This window comes from Mus musculus, chromosome 13, assembly GCF_000001635.26.
Source record: "Mus musculus strain C57BL/6J chromosome 13, GRCm38.p6 C57BL/6J".
NCBI lineage: Eukaryota > Metazoa > Chordata > Mammalia > Rodentia > Muridae > Mus > Mus musculus.
In genome coordinates, this window is record NC_000079.6 from 36,851,061 (window position 1) to 36,872,378 (window position 21,318).

The 21,318-nt window shown below is 41.3% G+C and overlaps 1 protein-coding gene and 1 long non-coding RNA gene across 4 annotated transcripts in view; one reads left to right on the top strand and one right to left on the bottom strand.

Moving 5' to 3' along the window:
• The window catches only part of Gm30489, a 146,979-nt gene that overhangs the window by 27,071 nt on the left and 98,590 nt on the right, over positions 1–21,318 (top strand). The window lies entirely within an intron of this gene.
• F13a1 (coagulation factor XIII, A1 subunit) overlaps positions 16,118–21,318 on the bottom strand; it is a 183,067-nt gene continuing 177,866 nt past the window's right edge. For both annotated transcript variants that reach the window (NM_001166391.1, NM_028784.3), the window contains 1 exon segment: positions 16,118–17,858. In NM_001166391.1, coding sequence (NP_001159863.1) covers positions 17,705–17,858 — 154 coding nt within the window. In that variant the 3' untranslated portion in view covers positions 16,118–17,704.

A 21,318-nucleotide genomic window follows, 5' to 3' on the forward strand; every position in this document is an offset into this window, starting at 1 on the left:
GAGGTCTCCCACTATTATTGTGTGAGGTGCAATGTGTGCTTTGAGCTTTACTAAAGTGTCTTTAATGAATGTGGCTGCCCTTGCATTTGGAGCGTAGATATTCAGAATTGAGAGTTCCTCTTGGAGGATTTTACCTTTGATGAGTATGAAGTGTCCCTCCTTGTCTTTTTTGATAACTTTGGGTTGGAAGTCGATTTTATCCGATATTAGAATGGCTACTCCAGCCTGTTTCTTCAGACCATTTGCTTGGAAAATTGTTTTCCAGCCTTTCCCTCTGAGGTAGTGTCTGTCTTTTTCCCTGAGATGGGTTTCCTGTAAGCAGCAGAATGTTGGGTCCTGTTTGTGTAGCCAGTCTGTTAGTCTATGTCTTTTTATTGGGGAATTGAGTCCATTGATATTAAGAGATATTAAGGAAAGGTAATTGTTGCTTCCTGTTATTTTTGTTGTTAAAGTTGTCATTCTGTTCTTGTGGCTGTCTTCTTTTAGGTTTGTTGAGGGATTATCTTCTTGTTTTTTCTAGGGCGTGGTTCCCGTCCTTGTATTGGTTTTTTTCTGTTATTATCCTTTGAAGGGCTGGATTCGTGGAGAGATAATGGGTGAATTTAGTTTTGTCGTGGAATACTTTGGTTTCTCCATCTATGGCAATTGAGAGTTTGGCTGGGTATAGTAGCCTGGGCTGGCATTTGTGTTCTCTTAGTGTCTGTATAACATCTGTCCAGGCTCTTCTGGCTTTCATAGTCTCTGGTGAAAAATCTGGTGTAATTCTGATAGGCTTGCCTTTATATGTTACTTGACCTTTTTCCCTTACTGCTTTTAGTATTCTATCTTTATTTAGTGCATTTGGTGTTTTGATTATTATGTGTCGGGAGGAATTTCTTTTCTGGTCCAGTCTATTTGGAGTTCTGTAGGCTTCTTGTATGTTCATGGGCATCTCTTTCTTTAGATTTGGGAAGTTTTCTTCAATAATTTTGTTGAAGATGTTTGCTGGTCCTTTGAGTTGAAAATCTTCATTCTCATCCACTCCTATTATCCGTAGGTTTGGTCTTCTCATTGTGTCCTGGATTTCCTGGATGTTTTGAGTTAGGATCTTTTTGCATTTTCCATTTTCTTTGATTGTTGTGCCGATGTTCTCTATGGAGTCTTCTGCACCTGAGATTCTCTCTTCCATCTCTTGTATTCTGTTGCTGATGCTGGCATCTATGGTTCCAGATTTCTTTCCTAGGGTTTCTATCTCCAGCGTCGCCTCACTTTGGGTTTTCTTTATTGTGTCTACTTTCCTTTTTAGGTCTAGTATGGTTTTGTTCATTTCCATCACCTGTTTGGATGTGTTTTCTTGTTTTTCTATAAGGACTTCTACCTGTTTGGTTGTGTTTTCCTGTTTTTCTTTAAGGACTTGTAACTCTTTAGCAGTGTTTTCCTGTTTTTCTTTAAGGACTTGTAACTCTTTAGCAGTGTTCTCCTGTATTTCTTTAAGTGAGTTATTGAATTCCTTCTTTATGTCCTCTACCATCATCATGAGATATGCTTTTAAATCCAGGTCTACCTTTTCAGGTGTGTTAGGGTGTCCTGGATTGGGCGAAGTGGGCGTTCTGGGTTCTGATGATGGTGAGTGGTCCTGGCTTCTGTTAGTAGGATTCTTACGTTTACCTTTCGCCATCTGGCAATCTCTGGAGTTAGTTGTTATAGTTGTCTTTGTTAAGAGATTGTTCCTCTGTTGATTTTGTTACCCTCTATCAGCAGGCGTGGGAGACAAGCTCTCTTCTCTGAGTTTCAGTGGTCAGAGCAGTCTCTGTAGGCAAGCTCTCCTCTTTCAGGGAAGGTGTACAGTTATCTGGTGTTTGGACCTCCTCCTGGCTGAAGGTGAAGGCCCAAAACAGGATCTTTCCCAGAAGCTGTGTTGCTTTGGCCAGGAAGGTGGCCAGTTGTCTGGAGTCGAAGATGTCGCCGCCTCAGAAGCTCTGTGGCTCTTGCCGGGAAGGTGGCTGGTTGTCTGGAGCTGAAGATGGCGCCGCCCCAGAATCTCTGCGACTCTCTCGCCCGTCCCAGAAACGGCTGGCACTCTGTATTCCACACGGTCACCCGTGCAGCCTGCCCTCCGCGGAGTCTCGGAGCCAAGAAGGCTCCCGCCGGCGCCTGTGCCACAAACCTCTCAGGCCGGGCAGACCCCCGTGCTCTCACCAGGAAGGTGGCCGGCTATCTGGAGCTGAAGATGGCGCCGCCCCAGAAGCTCTGCGACTCTCGCCCATCCCAGAAATGGCTGGCACTCTGTATTCCACCCGGTCACCCGTGCAGCCTGCCCTCCGCGGAGTCCCGGAGCCAAGAAGGCTCCCGCCGGCGCCTGTGCCACAAACCTCTCAGGCCGGGCAGACCCCCGTGCTCTCACCAGGAAGGTGGCCGGCTGTCTGGAGCTGAAGATGGCGCCGCCCAGAAGCTCTGCGACTCTCGCCCGTCCCAGAAACGGCTGGCACTCTGTATTCCACACGGTCACCCGTGCAGCCTGCCCTCCGCGGAGTCCCGGAGCCAAGAAGGCTCCCGCCGGCGCCTGTGCCACAAACCTCTCAGGCCGGGCAGACCCCCGTGCTCTCACCAGGAAGGTGGCCGGCTGTCTGGACCCTCCATTACATTTTACGTGGCTTAGTTTGTCACCCCAACAAACCAAGCCCTTGTCTACTACAAATATCACCTATATGTTGGATGGTATCTATCACATAGAGGTTTTCATCCTTTAAAAGAAGGTTATACTTCTAATACCTATGTATTCTTGAAAGACCTACCTCTTCTAAACAACTAATATAATTAACAGTCATGGGCCAGTTGAGTGGGTAAAGGCACTTGTTGCCATAGCTGATGACCTGAGCTTAGTACCTGAGACTCACATGGTAGAGAATTGACGATGGCAGGTTGTCTCTGACCTGACACATATATGTGGCACATGCTCTCTCTCATTGTCATTCATATGTGTATGTGTATGTATATATATATATATATATATATATATATATATATATATATATATACATATATATGTATATATATACACACATACACATATATATGTATATATACACATATATATGTATACATATATATGTATATGTATATATATATATGTGTGTGTGTGTGTGTGTCTGTCTCTCTCTCACACACACACTCTCACAATGAATATAAGAAAAGTAATTAAAATTATTTTAGTGACTTAAATATAATATTACTCATTGCCCAGATATTTATTCTTCTTACTTATACCAACATCCCATGGCTGTTAATGGAAGACAACTATCATGAATAATCAGGTATTAGCCACCATGCTGAACATCTTGAAATTCAGCTAGTGAATTGGGAAATCTATTTTTTTAGTTAGTTCCTCTATCTTCATTATTGACACCCCAAGAACTCATGGTCTTATCTCATACAAACAGTTGGATTGAAGGGCATATGAATGAGACACAACTTAGGGGGTGATTTGTCCCATGGGTAAGGTAGTACAATTCTTATTTATGGACACACATTGTAAAAAGAGTTATAATAGCTATCAGGGTCATAGCAAAGACTGAATGAAACAGTGAAATTTTCAGCTCAGAATGCTGATGGGGAAGTTTTACGTATTTATCAAAAATCAGAATTTTGAGGATAGACTTGGAAGTGACATAGAAAGTCACCTTTCCCATTCTCTTGCCTAGTTTATTACCCTCAGGAAGCCATTTGAGACAGCTGCACTGGGTGCCAGGCTTTCCCAGGGATAGCTCCCGAGTTGGGGCGTTCACTACTTGGAATGATAGTTTGATAGATGCTTGGAGACATTACCAGTGGGAAGATGACCACATGATGCCTGATTCTAATAGGAGAGCTTAGCTTCTTTATGTCTTCACCTCTAAACCCATCAATCCCTATCTCAGAAGACCAAGGATCTCTAAGTGCAATAATAGTTTCTGCAGTTTTTAAAGGCTACTTTGGCAGTATATATAGAGGGATGGTGTTATTTCTGATTTTCTGATGATTGTCTTGTGTATGGGAAAATGGGAGGAAAATTATTGAGAAAACTTGGTGTCTTAGTCAGGGTTTCTATTCCTGCACAAACAACATGTCCAAGAAGCAAGGTGGGAGGAAGTATTTATTCAGCTTACACTTTCACATTGCTATTCTTCACCAAAGGAAGTCAGAACAGGAACTCAAACAGGTCAGGAGGCAGGAGTTGATACAGAGGCCATGGAAGGGTGCTGCTTAGTAGCTTGCTTCTCCTGGCTTTCTCAGCTTGCTTTCTCATAGAACCCAAGACTACCAGCCCAGGGCTGGCACCACCCACAATGGCTGGGCCCTCTCACCCTTGATCACTACTTGAGAAAATTCCTTATAGCTGGATCTCATGGAGGCATTTCCTCAAGGGATGCCCTTTTCTCTGTGATAACTCCAGCTTGTGTCAAGTTGACACACAAAACCAGCCAGTACACTTGATTAGGATAATTCAGTCTAGGGTGACTCAAGACATTTCTTCTAAAGGGGACATAGCCAGGCAATGAGGTATGCTCATAAGAGCCAGGTCAATGGTGATGTTTCATATTGATGTCATGGGTGATCATATTGATATCAGGTGATGTGATGCTCTGTATTGATGTCAGTGGTGGTGCTTTGTATTGCTGTCAATGGTGATGTTCTGTATTAATGTCAATGGTGATGTTCCATATTGACTTTTCATCCCTTTGATATTATTTGAGTTTCAGATGCTTTATGTAGGGCAACACTTGAAGTCAGAATGGTGGAAAGGAGGTTAATTGCCTGCAGACAGTGGATTTAGGACTTGAGTGGCATAGAAAATGAGGAATGGGAGTGAGAACATCTTGGGCTATGGAATACTATGGAGAATAATACAGTTTCCCTACTCCATTCATTTACTCAACAATGCTTACTCAATGTCAGGTACATAGCAATGTATGAATCTAAAGCACAGGGTCCCTGTTTAGGAAGGAAATTAGATGCTTACCTGGAAGGGCTTTATTTTAGTCACCTGCCATTGTTAGACATATGTGGCCAAGGAAATCAGTGTATAATTCAAGTCTTCTGTAAAAGTGGTCATGGAAGCCATGATAAGGTGCAACAGAATGGAAGAAATGGTTAACTTGATACAGGGTGGCTATTAGTGTTCTGTGTGTAACATATTATCTGCTGAACAACTTCTGCCTTACTGACCTGATTTTATATATAATGGTGTGAAATCCCAACTGAGATAGTTCAGATAGTCCTGCTTTTCTGATCTTTTCCAAGCCAAGTCCATAATGTAGTTATTGCCATGAGAAGGATACTCCTTCCTAACTTCTTGACACTGTTTTTATTCATTTATTTGTTTTGAAATAGAGTCTTGTTATGCAGCTCATGTGGCCTGGTGTATTGTATCTAGCCCACATTGGCCTCAAACTTTTCATTCTCCTTCCTTAATTTCTTCAGTGCAAGGATTACAGAAGGGTACTATTATACCTGGTCCTCACATTGCTTTCTTATCCAAAAAATGGAGGTCTGACTGACAGGCTAAACAGGCTTAGCTGGGACTGGTCAACCAGTTCTTTCAAGAACTCAGCCTTGAACTCAACATCTTCTGACAGGAGGAAAATACGCCAGGAAACAGTGTATATAGTCTCTGTTTGTTAAAACAGTATTAGCATAACCCTGAGAAGGAAGGCAATGTAAACCCTCCAAACCATTGTTTAGACCAGGTGGTAATTATACAGTGTCTTCCAATAAATTTTATTAATATATAACTATCATGGCCCCCAACAATTTCCACTTGTTAATTTTCATGTCATTGTACAGTTTCCTCCTCTTGTCTATGAACTGTACTCTGGGCCTTTATTTATTTTTTAAAACTTCACTGGTGCCTTATTATACAGAAAATACAACTTTGAATTTTTATATTTCACGTGGCTGTGGAGAACAGGAGACTAGAACCCAGAAGGGCTATATGGCTGGTAGGTGATAGGTTTGAGAGCTTGGTAAACAGAGCAGAGGTCGTCAGAGTGGCTGGTGCTAGAAAGATCGGAGTTCTAACTTGAACTACCTCCTTCCATCCTTGCCTCTCAGGACTGTTTTCACCAGCATTCCTTTCTTTTTCTCCCTTGCTCTTTAAGCCTTTATCCTTCCTGAAAAAGGAAACCAAAAGGAGTGAGAGAGCAGGAGAAAGAGATGGAGAAAGGCCTAGCTAGAAGCCTTGTTAATTCATAGTCTCTGAGTTTGTTTTTTACTTTTGATGAGATGCTTAGCAAGTAGTGTTCCAAAATAAATTCTTTTCAGGACAACTACTTTTCAATAACCATATAACAAAAATTATAGGCTATCTATTCTGCTAGGATTATGTCACAAGATTTCTGAAGTGGAAATTTCTGGTTGTGTCATGTGATGCAGACTCATGCTCTGATGTTTTGCTGAAGCAGATTCATGTGATGTCTTGCAGAGGCAAGACATATGAGAGGACATGTGATGTTCGGAGAGAGTATAAGTAGGACTCAATGGACAGTGACGGGGACACTTGCATAGCTAGCTGTGTAACTCTTCCTTGGTCTTCGGTCTTCACTGATCTTCAGTTCGTTGAGAGGCACAGCAGAGAACTCCTGGCATTCCAGTTGACCCTGCTCATGCCACCATTGCTCATTCGTTTTTGGTGACACTACTGAACTGGACTGTTAGTGTCCTGAAAAAAGGAGTTTCGAATCACTGCAAAGAACTATTTCTAAACAGGTCCACATCCCCTTGTTTTATTTACCATCTTTTCTCTCCTACCTTTGGATGGTGGGCTAGAAGGGGGCTTGAAGCAATTTGAGAACCCTTATTAAAGTAGGTTTTGAAAATATAAGCCTACAGATTTTGGCTTCTGTTTCGCATGACTGGTCTTTGTCTTTTGTTTCTTCACTGTGATGTAAATCTGATTCAAGTTGTGAGTGGTCCCCTGGAAACACCTACCTGGCAAGGATCTGGAAGAGTCATTCAGCTAATAGCCAGAGGGAGAAGATGACCAACCTAACAGTCTGTGAGGAGTCCATGAACAAGCATAAAAGCAAAGTGGCTCCCAGTCAAGCCCACAGATGAACCCTAAAGCCCTGGCTATCTTGATGTCCACTTGTAAGAAGCCTTGCAGTAGAGAACACTACTATCTACAGCTGAAATTCAGACACACAGTGACTTTGAGATATGAATGGTGTTTTAGACAATGAAGTTTGAGGGACAGTTTGCTTCAATAGTAATAAAGAGCAAAACAATAACAGAGTGTTTTTACAGTACTCCAAGCAAGAAAGGGAATAGTGCCATAATTCCTGAAATTGTCTCATGTCCCTGGTTAGTTACTAGCCCTCTGCCAAGGTCAATCCCTAGCCTGACTTCTGAGCCTGATTGATTCGGTATGACTGTTTTTTACCTCTGTAAGAACAGACTTGTGCTGTAGCATGCACAGTTTTAGCCTCTGGCTTCAGATGGCAGTTCTTTCTATAATATTTCATATGGATATGTTTATTTTATTATATACTTACTACTGCTATATATGTAACTTAATTGTACAAGTATGTCACACATTACTTATCCATTCCATTACAGCACACACTTAGGAGTAGAATCAGTGGTTCACTGTACATTGAGAATTAGTATATAATGGCAAAAATGGCTTCCAAAGGGGTTGGTTCAATTTATACCGGCAGAGAACAAGGCCATCTTTTATCTCATTGTCTCAGCAGGATTATTTGCTGCTTCTTGGTGTAGCACAAGACCATGTCTGCCATGGTATTTTAATAGTGTGCTTTACTGCTAACAATACTGCTAAAGTAAGAAGAATAAAGCTCTCTTCTAGACACCTAATTATATGAAGTGTTAATTTTCAAAATCCAAGGTACAGTCAGTGTAATGTTATGGGCCCTTATTCTATGTGTAGCACTGGCAGAATAAAACATAAGAACTTAGAATATATAGCTACTGGATTGCCTTTAAATTAGACTCTTTAGGAGGGAGTTAGGATTAAAGAAAAAAAATGGTTGAAGTGTAATGCCTTTATATTAGACATTGAGTATCTAGCCTATGCTTTTTCTTAAGCTTAAATTTCCCAGCAAACAGCCTGCATTTCCTGGCTAACATTGCCAGCAGAGACATCATTGAAGCTATTGTTTTTCATTGTGGAGGGAGGTTTTTATTATATTATACCTATTAGTCAACTTTGTGTCATAAGAATATCTGGTTGATCTATATGAGCTTTTAGCATTGTGCACTCTATAAAGCTAATTGGGATATTACTGAAAATACCCAGCATTTCTTTGTAACGATCAACATAAATGGCAGATTCCTTTATTGGAGTCATAATTTTTGAATTCACTGTTACAGTCATGACAAAAGAACAATACACACACGCTCAACCTTGTATCTGTAATAGAATTCACAGACAAGAAGCACATTTATCAGAACCAGGCCACCATCCTTGGTAGTTCAGCCTTTATGCCCCTTTTGGGGGACAGTAAAATGCTTGGTGTTCTTGACATTTGAAAGTCTATAAAATATATATGTCCAAATTTTAAGCATAGATAATATTAACCACATGGACTAAAACCAGAAACAGTAAAGGATAATTGGATATAACATGCCATTATGAAAGTAGAGCTGCCAGAGCCTGGAGAGGTAGCTCAACTGATAAATTGCTTACTCTGTGAACATGTGTAAGACTGATTCCCCAAATCCTTGTAACAGGATAGGCAGGGGCTGTACTTGTAACCTCAACACCAGGGAAACAGAGACAGGGGCACCATGACTAGTCAGTCTGGTCAAATGGGTGAGCTGAGGGTCCCAATGAGAGACTTTGTTTAAAAAAAACTTAGGTGGATGAGTCCTGAGGTACAACATCTGAAGTTGACCTGTGGATTCCACTTGTACTTTGTATGTGTGGATAAATACTCATAGCACACACACACACACACACACACACAGAGAGAGAGAGAGAGAGAGAGAGAGAGAGAGAGAGAGAGAGAGAGAGAGAGAGAGACTCACTCACTCACTCACTCACTCACTTGGTCTTTAATAAAAGACAAATGTAAACGAAGAAGCAACATTCTAAATCTATGGTAAGTGCCACAGAAACCTGACACAGAAGCCTTCCTCTAAGGGTAAGGCTGTCTCTCTTGAGAGAAATTGCACAGAATGGTAGACCAGAAGCTCTTTCCATTCTGAGACTTGTTCATTGCAGAGGAGAACAGTAGAGCTTGCACAGATATACAGACATGTGTCCTAGTGACCATGGGGACATCACTTGTCCTACAGTTCATAGGCATGGATAGCCTTCTGGTTAGAGGCTGGTCAGAGCCCTGGCTTCCCATTGTGGCTACCAGTGAACCCTGAGGACACCATTCCAAATGGCAAGACTACTCTTGGGTCATTGTGTCCACTAGGCTAAGAGTGTGACTGGTTTTCTACTCTTTTGGTTGTTTCTGGGTCATCCTTATTAGAAGCCCTGGGTTCTGGGCCATTATTAGGTTTTCTTAATACAGAGGCTGCAAACTTTAGATTTATATACAGGTGGAACATTCTTAATGCAAAAATCCATGAAATCTGAAATGTTCCTAACTCTGGGGGAAAATGCTGACAGGGTACCACAAGTGGAAAACTCCACACCACCCAATTTTGCCTTATGGGGAATGGATGTATTGCAGGGGTGGACTATGTGTTTGGCATTTGCAAGGTCCTGTATTTTATGTAAAATCAAAAAGGAAACATGAAAATAATGGCAGTAATCTCAAAACTTTCAAAATGATTTATGCATAATATTATTAAAAATATGGGTTCATGTTTTCCCTAGACTATGTATATAAGGCATATATGAAAAGTCATTAAATGTTGTGTTTAAATTTGGGACCTACCTCCAAGATTTCTTCTAACATATATGAAAATACCCCAAAATATGAAAAAAATTTAATTCCAAGCCTTTCAGATATAGAATACTCAAGTTGTATAACTAACATAAAACCAAACTGCTTCATTCAGTTGTTTGACTTAGCCTGTTTAGATTGTACAAGGAGAAAACAGAAATACAGATTCATGACCAGAACTTTAGACAGTATGGTGATTTGAATAAAAGTGACCTTTAAGGACCCATAGCTAATGGCGGCATTGAGAGGTTTGACTTTGTGTGGCCTTTTTGGAAGAAGTATGTCATTGGGAATAGGATTTGAAGTTTCAGATGATCAAGCCAGTTCCAGTGTGACAATTTCTTCCTGTTGCCTGGTGATCTGGATGTAGACTCATAGCTACTCTCCAGTACCATGTCTGCCTGCTTCCTGTCATCACAATAAACATCTGAAAAATTAAGCCACCTTTTCCTTTATAAGAGTTACCATGGTCATGGTGTATGGTTACAGCAGTACAACCCTTACTAAGACAGACAGTCTCTTAATAATTCAGTCTCAAATAAATTGGGTTCATAGATAAAAGATCTGTCATCTTGTTGAGGCTCTTGGTGGAAAAGTTCTGTTTCCAATGATTTGAGAAGGATAGTTGTTTTAGTCATTGCTCTATTTCTGTAAGGAGACATCATGACCAAGGCAAGTCTTATAAAAGAAAGGCACTTACCACCCACCTATCTCCAAAACTTTAACCCAGAATTGCTCCTGTCCAAAGAAATACAGAGACAAAAAGTGGCATAGAGACTGAAGAAAAGGCCATTCAGAGACTGTCCCACCTGGCGATTCATCTACCAAACCCAGACACTATTGTGGATGCCAAGAAGTACTTGCTGACAGGATCCTGATACAGCTGTCTCCTGAAAGACTCTGCCAGATCCTGACCAATACAGATGTGAATGCTCATAGCCAACCATCAGACTGAACACAAGGACTCTGATGGAGGAGTTACAGGAATGACTGAAGGAGCTGAAGGGGCCTTATCTGGCATCAATGGAAGGGGAGGCCCTTGGCTCTGTGAAGGCTTGATGCCCCAGTGTAGAGGAATGCTAGGGTGGTGAGGCAGGAGTGGTTAGGTGGGTGGGGGAGCACCCTCATAGAAGCAAGGTAAGGGGAGATGGGATAGGGGGTTTGCAGAGGAGAAACCAGGAAAGGGGATAACATTTGAAATGTAAATAAATAAAATATCCAATTAATAAAAAAAGAAAAGCACTTAACTGCGGTTAAACCCTCAGAGTGTTGTTTTTATTATCATCATGGCAAGAAGCATAGCAGCATGCAGACAGTCATGGTGCTGAAGCAGTAGCAGAGATCTTACATCCCAAGGTAGCAGAGAGATAGAGGGAAGAAGGAAAGGATGGAGGGAGGGAAGAAGAGAGGGAGAGAGAGAGAGAGAGAGAGAGAGAGAGAGAGAGAGAGAGAGAGAGAGAGAGAGAACCTGATATGGGTCTTTGGAAACTTCCCAGAGACACACCTTCTCCAACAAGGCTATACCTCTAATTCTCAAGCAGTTCATCTTCTTCCTGATGAAAATAGACATGCAAATAGACAGCTTATGGGGGCATTCTTACTCAATTCATCACAATGGTCACCCTTCACACTGTGACTATTTTCTCTCTCATCTTCCAGTTGACCTTAATGGCATCTCACAAACTCTTGTTAAACGTACCAGAAAAACCACATTTTAATAAAAAAACATATTCAGAAATGGATAGAGTCTATTACACTTGGAAAATCATGTTTGGTATCTTGAAATATGTGATGCCTTTTGTAGATAAAACATATATACCCATGTGTATTCTTTAGAAAGAGCTAGTGAGGTTAAAAAAATTGCTGGACATTTCCTTAAAGTAAAATGTTAGTCTGTTTGCCCTCAGACTTCTTAGCTGAGTCTCCCAATTTCACAAATATTCTCAACAGTGAAAAACAGAACTTTCTACCCTATAACATGGTTTGGTAGACAGGACCTGGGGAAGATCAAGCAGGGGTATTCTGCTTTCAGTGTCATTGAATGCAGCCACTTAGTGACATGCATTGGTGAAAGGTTGCTTGGAAGTTCAAGATAGTTTATTGCCATACTAGTGACTTAATGGTGCTAATTTGAGCTTTGCTAAAAGGAATAGAGTATCTACATGTGGCTTTTCCATGTGATTATCTCAGCAAGGGTACTAAAACCCAAAAAGTAAAAAGCTGCCACTTTTCCAAAACATAGGCCTTGGTCACATAGCTGCTCAGTGTATGGACTCTTTCTCAGTGGGAGGAGTAACAGTAATTTTTGGTCATTTAAAATCAGACTCCTTTACACACCAAATCCTAAATCTTATTGTAAGTTCTTTTTCATGCTGTACTTTCTCAGTAAATTTGCCCAACTTAGAAAAGAATCCATTCTGAGTTACAGGCACATTACATTTTTTTCTTACTAACAGGGAATATGCCCCAAGAAGCCATTGTTAGTCTCAGAACTGATGAAGCGTCTCTCAGGAGATTAGTAACTGCAGTTCTAGAACAGTGTTTAGTAGGAAAACAAATTGGAACTCCTGAGCTGTCTCAATGGCAAGTTTGCAGGATGCTACTAAGAAATGTCCATTGCTCTGAGTGTTTAGAAGACAATGGAATGAATCCTTGAAATAGAGATGAACACCACTTTCCCAAAGCAAAAGAGATGATTCTTCTTCTTCTTCTTCTTCTTCTTCTTCTTCTTCTTCTTCTTCTTCTTCTTCTTCTTCTTCTTCTTCTTCTTCTTCTTCTTCTTCTTCTTCTTCTTCTCCTCCTCCTCCTCCTCCTCCTCCTCCTCCTCCTCCTCCTCCTCCTCCTCCTCCTCATTCTTCATTAACCATTCCATTCATTTATATCTCAACAGATATCCCACTTCCTGGTTACCCCTCCACAACCCCCCCATCCCACATCCACCCTCTACCACTTCCCTTTACCTCTATGAGGGTGCTCCCCCACCCTTCCACCCTCTCCCGCCCCACCGCTCCAGCACCCCCATACACTGGGGCATCAAACCTCTACAGAAACAAGGGCCTACACTCCTATTGATATAATATCTGATTTTATAAAGTGAATTCTTACAGATACAATATAAAGTTTTTTAGTTTTAGTCTAGAAAAGTAGACATTCACAAATGTAAAGGTTCACATGAAAGAGTTGGGAAGTGAGGACAAGAGAGACGTACTTCAGAAGCAAATAATTCTCTTGGGTACCAAGGTGGAGAACTTTCTGGAAGGCAGAGGGACCGTGGCTCTCTCAGCAAGATTATGGGCCATCAGGGAGTGGTCTTAGCTCATCATGTTTATCTGCCTGTCCCAATTTTACCTGCTAGAATTTTGTGTGTCATACTTTTACAAGTTTATAACACTCCCCTCCCAAACACATAACCTCCCATGTTGTCTTATACTAGGACACAAGTATACCCTACTTCCTATTCCTGAAACCCACCGTGTCATAATCTTCAGTACCATACTCTTTTACTTTCTGTGATTCGGGCCTGCCACCCCACACCTCTGGCCTTAGTTCTGTTCCAAAGCACAGCTCAGAAGAAACAATATTTTTGTCTTGGCAGTGCTCGATTCTAACCCATACCTACATATCTTACCTTGATGTACTTTGCCATCTTGTCACACAAGCTAATTGTGGTCATGCTTCCTTCTCTCTCCCTCAGACAAACTCTTAAAAAAAAAAAAACAAAAACCTTCATTTTGTTTTTCAAGTTTCAATTTAGGCTTCTCCTTCTTTGATCTTATAGAAACAAGAGAAGACATATTCAGGTGTCCTCAAAAATTAATTAATTAATTAATTTTTGTAGCATGTATGTGCTCCTGCTGTTGTTTTGTTCTGCATCTCTGTTTTCATTTTCTGTTGCCTGGTAACCACTTTCTAGGTAGGGGGCATGCATTTCTCCTTACATGCACATGTGTGACTGGAGAAAAGGATGGATAGCTGCCTGGAAGGCTGGATGGCAGGGGTTAGCTAGATGATAGGAAAGGCGAATGCCTTGATGGTTGGCTATGAACTTTATAGTAACATGGGATACACATCCATAATTGATGCCTTCCAGTTGGAATGCTGTATGTTTTTTTCGTTGCCAGAGAATCTAACACAAACTCAGTTACTCCTTGTATTCCTTTATGTATACATGTCTTTGTGCTATTCTGTAGCTCTTCAGCATGAAAGTTAGTCTTTAGTCTATTTTCTTAAAACTCCAAGGAGATGACTAAAGGATGTACATTGAATGTTTGTCTTGAAACCAAAGTTTGTTTTCATTACTTGTTATCTCCCAAGATCAACTCATCATGATTCACAGTTCCCTGGATCCTTCACTATAGAATAGAAATAGTTATGGTTGCTTTCTTTACAAGATTGATGAAAAACCATAAAATCTGTGCTTTTCTATCTAATTCTATCTATCTATCTATCTATCTATCTATCTATCTATCTATCTATCTATCTATCTATCTATCTATCTCCCTACCTTCTATCAATCCTCTATCAATTATCTATCTATCTATCTATCTATCTATCTATCTATCTATCTATCTATCTAATCTATCTATTGACCATCTATCCATTTTATATATGTTAATAATAATAATGTTGACATGTTCCTTAAAAGAATCTTGTGGGCGCATAACTATTGTTACCCTTATTCTGCCTTGAAACTCTGAACTCAAAGAAGGATTTGCTTAAAATCATCAAAGCTGAACACAGGGAGGAGCTAGAACTCACAGTCTCTGGTATTTGCAGAGACACATTGCTTTTTATCACTGTTAAAATACAGTCATTGAGAGACAGCATTTCTCTTATCCAGCTTCAAAATGTTGTAGCAAATAGCTGAAGTAAGTTTTTGAAGTGGAAGTTTTTGGTTGTATCATGTGATGCAAACTACTGGTGTTTTGCTGATACCAGACACATTAGAAGACACATGATGTTTGGAAAGAGAGTATAAGTAGGACTCAATAGAGAGTGATGGGGCACTTGCATAGCTAGTTTTGCAACACTCCATTGGTGTCTCATCTTTACTTATCTTTACTTCGTTGAGAGAGGCAAGGCAGAGAACTCCTGGTGCCCCACTGGTTCTGGTCACTGTCAATTTGGTGGAGGCCAGGCTGTTTCTGCTGGATTGTGCCACCACTACTGATTCACATTTGGTATCCTGACACTACTGAACTGGACTGCTGGTCTCCTGACAAATGGGAATGAGAATCATCCCAGAGAACTACTTCTAAACAGGTCCACACACCCTGGTCCTTACCATCTTTTCTCCCCTACCTTTGGATGGTGGGCTAGAAGAGAGGCTCAAAGTTTTTGAGAACCCATATTAAAAGTGGGTTTTAAAAAAAATCTAAGTCTACAGTTTCTTTTGATTCACAGTTCAATGGTGTCAGCCATGATTGATTGATTTGGGGTCTGTGGGAGTCAAGAACAGCTAGGGGAAGGTAGTAAATGCAGAGCCACTCACCTCATGACCAGCAAGTAAGAGATTGACTAAGGGACTAGAGTACCAGTGTTTCCTCTGATGGCATGAAGACCTGTCATTGGACCTCACCTCTGAATGACTCTATCATCTCCTAGTAGGACCATGCAGAGGATTAAGCCTTGACTACATTGACCTTTGAGAGACGAGATCCATACTACAAGAGCATTATTGTACATTGTGATATCCAAGCTGTCAATGGGCATGGCTGCTTCTAACATGAGTGTGATGAATAGGCTTCACCTTGAATGCCCTCTCCAGATCAGATGGCAGGTGCCACTTAAGACTGAAAAAAAATTTGAGACTCTATCTGAGTTGCAATTGTTCGATGAGGTATACCATGACCATAGGTGCTCTTGAACACACTTTCTACGTGTTTTCTGTCTTTGTTCTAATACCACAAGAGGTGCTCATTTGGACAGATGTCTATGCTGCCTGTCTGCCTAGTCATCATTTTGTTTTGTGAAATTGTTCATAAGCAGATATCTATGGAGAAATTTCAATTCCTAGAAGCTGCTTTTTAAGCTAAGCCTGCAAACTTCCTTCTTCAGTGAAAATGGTAGCAATATACAGAAAGGAATGCTAATGGCAACATCAACAACTATTAGTCGTTTTACCTAAAGGGCGAACGCAAGTCCTCCTCCTCAGGGTGAGATATGCATAGCAGAGAGAAGAGTATTGCAGGAAGTTGTGTTTAGTCATATGTAGTGTTGAAAATTAACACCATTTACTTCTGGGCACATGTAATCAGATTAACTTTATTATAGGCATTGATTATACTCTCATTAATAACAACATACTAAGTTAAGCTGTTTTAAAGTCTAGCAAAATGCATTTCATTTGGAATTAGATGCTAATGCTGAGAGATGACTTCATGGAGTTTTGCTTATAGAATCTGCTGAACCTCGGGGGTTAGTACTAAGTTCCCAGGAACCTATCAATGACTTAGAAGTAAACCAGAGCATAGCTACAGACTAGAACATTCTGTTATCTTCTCTTCCATAACTTCCCTCTTACAGTCTCCCTCCCTCCCTCCTTTCCTTCCTTCTTTCCTTCCTTCTTCCTTTCCTTTCTTTTTGTTCTTTTTTTTCTTCATAGTCACCTGACCTAAGTCACTCCCAAGGCATTTAAATGGGGAATTATAACTATAAATCTGCCCTACAAAGAGGTACCAATAATCTTGTCTGTTGGAGCCTTGGCACATAAGGTAAAGGATTTGGGTGCCCTCTGTCCTTCAGTCAAGAGTAACGCTGGCCTTTTGCAAGGCTGAATCTGCCTTAGCTCTCAGCACTCAAGGGTTTAGACAAGGGCTTGGTATAGGAAATATGAAGAAAAAGGAAAATCAGAATCTGTTTGATCTTCAACTGTCTACTGAATCTGCAAGTTTCTCAAGCTGTTTTTCTTTTTGACAGTGGCATTGGGTGAATGTGATGACCTCAGAGAAACAGGTGAAGTATAATCACCAAGCAAGGGTGCTAATTCCTTAGGTCTCCAATCCCAAATCAGTGCCCTTACTTTCTAGTTCTCTTCCCGAGAAAGGGTTAAAGTAAGGTTATTCATTTTGCTGATCAGGACACAGTGTGACACCTATAAAATGCACCATAAACTACATTATTTAATAGATCTGAGCACCGCACCTGCTTTCTTATCTCCTCTTAGGTGATTAAGTTCCCCACAAATGCAATTTGTTAATGTGGGGCCACATCTTCTCACAAGGTAATCTGTGAAATTTGGCAGGCAGTTCCTTGGCTGCAGGTGCAAGATGAAAGACCTTTCTCTGGCTTTGCCAAGAAGAAAAATGATGTCTTGCTTAATTCCTGGAAAAAATATTTTAACACAGAGTGTTCAGCCTGATTCCAAGAAAGGGGAATAGAATTATAAGGATTCAATTGTGAACACCCTTTTCTTTGGAGAGTATGTTACCCTTAAATGACTGAGTGGGGAATCAGAATTCTTAATTGAGGCCAGGTACTGGGCACATCCCTCCTGCTCAAGGGAAGCCCTCTGATCTGTGGAGCTACAGCCATTTGCAATGATAAATGATGACTTTCACTCTTATGAGCTACGAAGGCTTAATTATAGCATAATTAAAGCTAACGTTCAGATCCATTGGAAGGTGGAACAACTCAAATCTAACTCCCTTGTCCAATAGCTTGGTTGGAAAGGTGTGCCTATGAAATACATAGCATCTCTATGCTGGAATCGGTCTCAGTCTTCACACCCAAATTAAAGCAAGAGCTAGCTATGTTTTGCATTAGAATCTCCATAGCCAAGACTGCAAGAGGCCATGTGCCCCAGCCCACTTGAGCCTTCTGGGAATTTACATAGTAGGTCGTCTTTGAATCTGAAGATCCAGCTCTCCATACACATGTCTCAGGGAGTCACTGGTCATGCTGGCAATCAGCTTCCGATGGCCAGAGACCCAAGGCCGACAGACTTCTTCCCACTGCACCGTGGTGTTGGGCCGGATTTCACTGAAAACATAAAAAGTGAGGGAAGGTTGGTGACCCCATTTCCCATCTTAACTATGGACTATGAAAACTTAGGCCAGAGACATTTGTTCCATTTCTCTTTCAGCTGATGATGGCCATAGGACCACCCATTATTTCCTTTAGCCTAGTTGGCTGATTCAGCAAGTCATGACCTATCTGAGGCCCCTTTCTGAAGCTGGACACCATCAGCCCCACCAAGGATGACTTCTGGCTATACATTTGGATCTTCCAGAGGATGTAAGAGCATAGCTGAGCATCCCTGGCTGTGAGTGGCAGTTTAGTGCCAAAGCCTCCTCTGTGGCCTTGTCCACGGGACTGATCTGCTTTATCTCAACTTTGCTCTTGCTTTCTTTTTGCTAGATCTGTAATCTATTCTAATAACTGAGAAGCATTTCCTCTCCAGTCTATGCTCAGAGAGCTTCCGAAGTCTCATGGACAAACCTCCTTCTGAGGATAGCTGATGTTAGTGAGGCTGGGGGATACTTATGTTTCTCTTGGGTGCTTCTCACAATCCTTCCATAAAATCCTGGAAGGAGATAATATACAAGAGTTCATGTGTATGTAGTGCCTTAGGTAGATACTTTAGACTTAAACTAGGGAGGTCCCATTTCCAAGATTGTCTAGTTACCAAGTAGGCAGAGCCAAGGTCTGACGATGTACCTTCCATTCCCTGGTCTATAGCTGAATATTGTATTTCATATGATTGTCTGTAATAGATATCTTATATGAACACTGTGCTTACTTTTTCTACAAGTTGTATTTCTCTAAGAAGGCAGACTTTGATTGGTTCCATATGAAGAGTTTCCTGCAAACTTATACAAAGAGGATTCCTGGTTTGGGCTCTCTGACCTTTAGAGATGACAAATGTTGGACTGCCTGGATACCAGGACAGACTTTTTCAGGGAGAGTGGAAGGGAAGAGGTTAAACAATACTAGCACAAAAGAGGGCTGGGAAGATGCCTAAGCAAGCAAAAGTGCTTGCCAAGAAGAGTCTGGATCCCCCAAACCTATTTCAAAATATACATACATACATACATACATACATACATACATACATACATAATAAAACTGTGGGTGTGGCAACCCAAGCTCACAGGACACTGAGATAGGGAATCTGTACAATTGTATGGCTGCCCTGATTAGCCAGAAGAGTGAGCTCTGGGTTCAATGGGAGACTGTTGCTCAACATATAAGCTGGAGAATTATTGAGGTAGATGCTTGTGTCAACCTCTGGCCTTTACATAAAAGTACATGTAAACATACATGAGAACATACACACACACACACACACACACACACACACACAAAACCTTGTTCTTTTCATGTCAGAAATGACTTAATTCAACATTCAATTTCATAGATAATAAAACTGATGTCCTAAAGGACCTACAGAGTCACTAGCATCACAGAGTCTAATGGCCCAGAGAAGAGAAGAGCAGAACAGAAGTTGGAGATAGTTGTGAATTCTTTCTAGAGTCTTGCTTGCAGGTTAGGTTGAATTTCACAGAATCCTAAACATCTGGAAGCAAGACGGGGAGCTTTCAACACACTGGAGCAGAAGAGCTGACTGCTTCCACCTGGAGGTGGCTTGATACAGGCTGCTCAGGGCAGACTTGCTCCAAATGGCTCACTGGCATGCTAGCATTGCTCCGGTGGGCTTAGAGCCCCAAAGGTGCTATAAATACTTAGTAATTATGGATTTTTAGATGTTATGGAAATGGACATTTTGATTATATAATAATACCAAAGAAAAATAATTTTGGTCATAGCAGGGTTCCAAAATAAACAATATAGTATGCAGGGTTTATTTCATGGTTACAGCTGCTTGTCAGTTGGAGCTATAGAGAGAAAAGAAAATTGGAATTAATTTAACACTTAAAACTTCAGACACTACTAGCTAAGCAATTTTTGTGTCTAGATGACACAAAAACTGTCTTGTGATCACAAACTTCTGAACCCTGGATTCGGAACACTCGGGTGCCAGACTTGACTGGTTTGATTAGGGAATTTTAAACTCCTGTCTTGTCTGTAAAGTGGGCATAACACAGTGATAACCCCATAGAACTATTGTTGTGAGATTTACATGAAACAAACTTTGCAAACAGTCTATATCTTAGCAAACATCATTGGGAATGGAGTAGAAGATTCGGAAAGTGTCAGCTGACTTCTTTTTTAGCTGCATAAGATCTTTTATTTGCTTATATGATGACAAAGGATTTGCTCAGTTATAGACAGAAGGTGATAATCCTTACCAGATAAATTCATAGTGTGGTGAAATTTTTACCAGATTATCATGTTATGGTAACATTGAGGCAAGGGCAGTCCTTGCGCTTTAACCTGACTTAGGGCTAAGTGAAATTGAAGGGAACACCACCATATGGCTGGTGGGTCAGTAACTATAAATGAGCACATCTCCTAACTGGGACTGCAAGCAAGTTTTGATGGCCTTAATGAGTAGGCTGGGTCAAACCATCTTCCCCTAATGGTGTGTGAGCCTGGAGGGCTGCTTGGGTCAGCACCATATGAGTATGGGTGTGCATAAATGAGTGCTTTTCTGACCATATGAGAGGGCAGGATACCTCACTTCTCCTTAAAGGGCATTTATCCTGGTTAATGGAAAGGTAGAGATGGGAAGGGAATAAAAGAGAGAAAAAGGAATTGGCAAGGCATGATTCTGAGCTGTGCATCATACCCATCTATTTAGAGAGGAAAGTGTTCTCTCTCTCTCTCTCTGTCTCCTCTTTCTTCTCTCTGTTTTTTGAGACATGGTAGCCATGGATGTTCTACAACTGACTGTCAATCAGACTGGCCTTTAACTCACAGAAAACAGCTGCCTGCCTTTGCCTTTTGAGTGCTAGGACTATAGGCATGCTCCACCACTGCCCGGCTAAAAGAAGGTGTTCTTATCAGGGTGTCAGACATACAGGGGCCACTTCCAGACTGGCTGAACCAGACAAGAATCTCACTGTTTGCATCTTTGACCAGGATAGGAGGCTTGAGAGTGGAGCTGGGGTTATGGGAAAACTGGGATGAGGAAGGGTAATGGATGCCTTTCGAGAACAGAGATGTGTTGAGAGCATCAGAAAACAAGTGCTTGTGCCCAGCAAAGAAGAACCTATAGCACCAAGAGATTTAGTATACAGGGCCACTAGTTGCCAAGAGAGGTCTCAAGGTCCAGGTCAGGCCCTTTCTCCTGACCACTTGGAATAGGCTGGAGACACAAAGTTGCTCTGGTGATGCTTAGTTTGGGACTGGATATACATGGTAGGTAGGAATGGCCAGAAAGGAGCACTGCCAAGGACAGTCAGATGTAGTCCAAACACTGCAGTCATATGAGTTACCATTTGCCTTTGGGATTCCAGAATTACTTTAAACAGTTGTCAAAGGGAGAGAGATGGATGGAGGCATATGCCTTTCCTTGACCTTTTTAGTATAAAGTTAA